We start from the raw sequence: 2,088 nt of genomic DNA, 5'->3' as shown, positions 1-2,088 counted from the left end.
AGTAAACTTCTGCTGCAAATATTTTAGATTTTCTTTTGTATTTTTTCTATGATGAACTGGCAGCATTAGAAACAGTTGCAAAACAAATGTGTTTCAAAAACATAAATTAAAGTTACTTGAATTATTAGCAGTCACTCTGAAATGTTAACAGAGGGAAAATGGTCATTTCACTGGCAAAACTGGCATAATATGCAGAAATGGCTGCTTGATGCCTGTAATGTTGACATCATCTGTGGTCTACAACACGTATTTTGGTCCATTTTAGTTTTGGTGGAGAGAAGTCAATACTGCATCCAATTAAATGTGAATGTATAGGTCAGGGAACATAAATATGTACACAACTCTTGACATTGATCTGATTTTTAACAAGTTTACTAAATGACAGTCACTGGCTTGACAATACTGAATGAAAAATACTGATTTTACACAGATTTTACAGTAAGGTTACGGTATGCTGCCGACAAGCAGTGTCACAAACATAGTCTAAAAAAACCCGGAGTTGCCCACAGCAGAGGCACACACCCTTTGCTCTTGTTTATTGAGAGAGAAAGCTTATATACTGTAGATTTGCTGAAGTTTAATAAATAAGGTCAACTTATAATATATAAAACAATATAAACATTTATATGCTACATGCATATCATATAATTTAAAGTAATAATTTATATAGCAGAGATGCAGATTTATGTTCTTCCTATTTTTCTTGACAATGCACACACACAGGAGGTGTCTATTCTTATCCATCTCCAGCCTACCAGTTTATTATTTTCTGAAGTCAGTGCTCTAACATATGTTTGGGATGTCTTGCATTGGGAGTTCCAGTGCTTGTCATCAATGCCGCGGCAGCCATTTTTTACAGGCTTGGCTTCTTTACACCTCGTTTCATAAAAGTATTGCTTTACTGGAGAGTTGCCTGTTTTAATTTCTCCCAGAACAGTTACCTGGTGTCCTCTAATGTCGATCGCAGATGATTTGTCCGTGACCCATAAACTTTCACTGTCACAAACAGAATATTCCCCTCGGTGACTCTTGTGCTCCGCGTACCTTTTCCGCCGGGAGGTTCTGTTCACCACCACCGAATTTCCAATATAATCCTCCATGAGGTACAGCGGCGGTGGTTCCAGCGGTGTGTTGTCACTCAAGAGGACTCGGGGAGAGTTGTAGCGTCTCTGCTGCCTTAAGAGGTCTGTATCCATTGAGATAACTGGCTGGAAGTCTGATTTCACATTTTCATCTCCATCCATATCTTGCTGAGTGTCTGCTTTCTGCACTGTGTTTTGATAGTTTTCCTTAATATCTACCATCTGCTTAGAAAGCTTGTTTTTCAAAATGTCTGCCTGAATGAGTTTAATAATAAGAGAATTTATTGAATCTTCTGGCAAACTCCTTTGATCCATGTTGGTAGACTGGATGCCACGAAGATAAGCGAGAAATATCACATAAAACAAGATGGACATCACCTTGTTCACCTGTAAGATCTGCAAAGGAAGAGGAAGTCAACATAAAAACAATTAAATAGGGAAGTTTACTAGAGGTTGTAAAGATGAAAATTTGGATTTGTTTTTATAATACCTGCACTTTATAGATACAGATAAGCTATGTGTTTCTTTGAAGATACTATTTCATTATACTTTATAATGAGTGCAACTGTTTTCTGATAATTTTTTTCAGTGTTTCATCTATATTTCATGCACTTTTCAGGATGACCTTACTTTCCCTCTTTCCATGCATAGTGGTATATATGTCAGCTGGGTCCTTTCTCTACAGAGGTAGGCAGCTCATGGGATGGTATGTCCAGGTCTTGGCAGCAGAGAGGCCAAGTTACTTTCATAGGTAAAATAAAATAAATACCATATTTCAATAGCTCTTTTACTCTCTTTCTCTCTTTGGCACTGTAAGGGAAAGTATTCTTGAAGGAAAGCGATGCAGTCAAGCACCAAAGTGGGGTTTCTTATATTTTGAACTTCAGAAAGCAGTGGTGAGGTTTCTGTAATACAAGTAGGAAATTCAAATGGATCCACAGACGTTTTTATACCGATTGTTCAGTGGGCTGTGGCCTGTTTTTTTTGTTGTTTGTAATGAAGTTCC

The 2,088-nt window shown here is 37.5% G+C and overlaps 1 protein-coding gene across 1 annotated transcript; it reads right to left on the bottom strand.

Annotated features, from left to right (window-relative positions):
- Nucleotides 1-683: 683 nt before the first annotated feature.
- Nucleotides 684-1,457, bottom strand: NTF3 (neurotrophin 3). Its single transcript, XM_074150856.1, has one exon. The coding sequence runs from the start codon at nucleotides 1,455-1,457 to the stop codon at nucleotides 684-686; it is 774 nt and encodes a 257-aa protein (XP_074006957.1).
- Nucleotides 1,458-2,088: the final 631 nt, after the last annotated feature.

Source organism: Numenius arquata, chromosome 1 (genome assembly GCF_964106895.1).
Source record: "Numenius arquata chromosome 1, bNumArq3.hap1.1, whole genome shotgun sequence".
Taxonomy (NCBI): domain Eukaryota; kingdom Metazoa; phylum Chordata; class Aves; order Charadriiformes; family Scolopacidae; genus Numenius; species Numenius arquata.
This window is presented reverse-complemented; position numbering and strand designations above follow the sequence as displayed.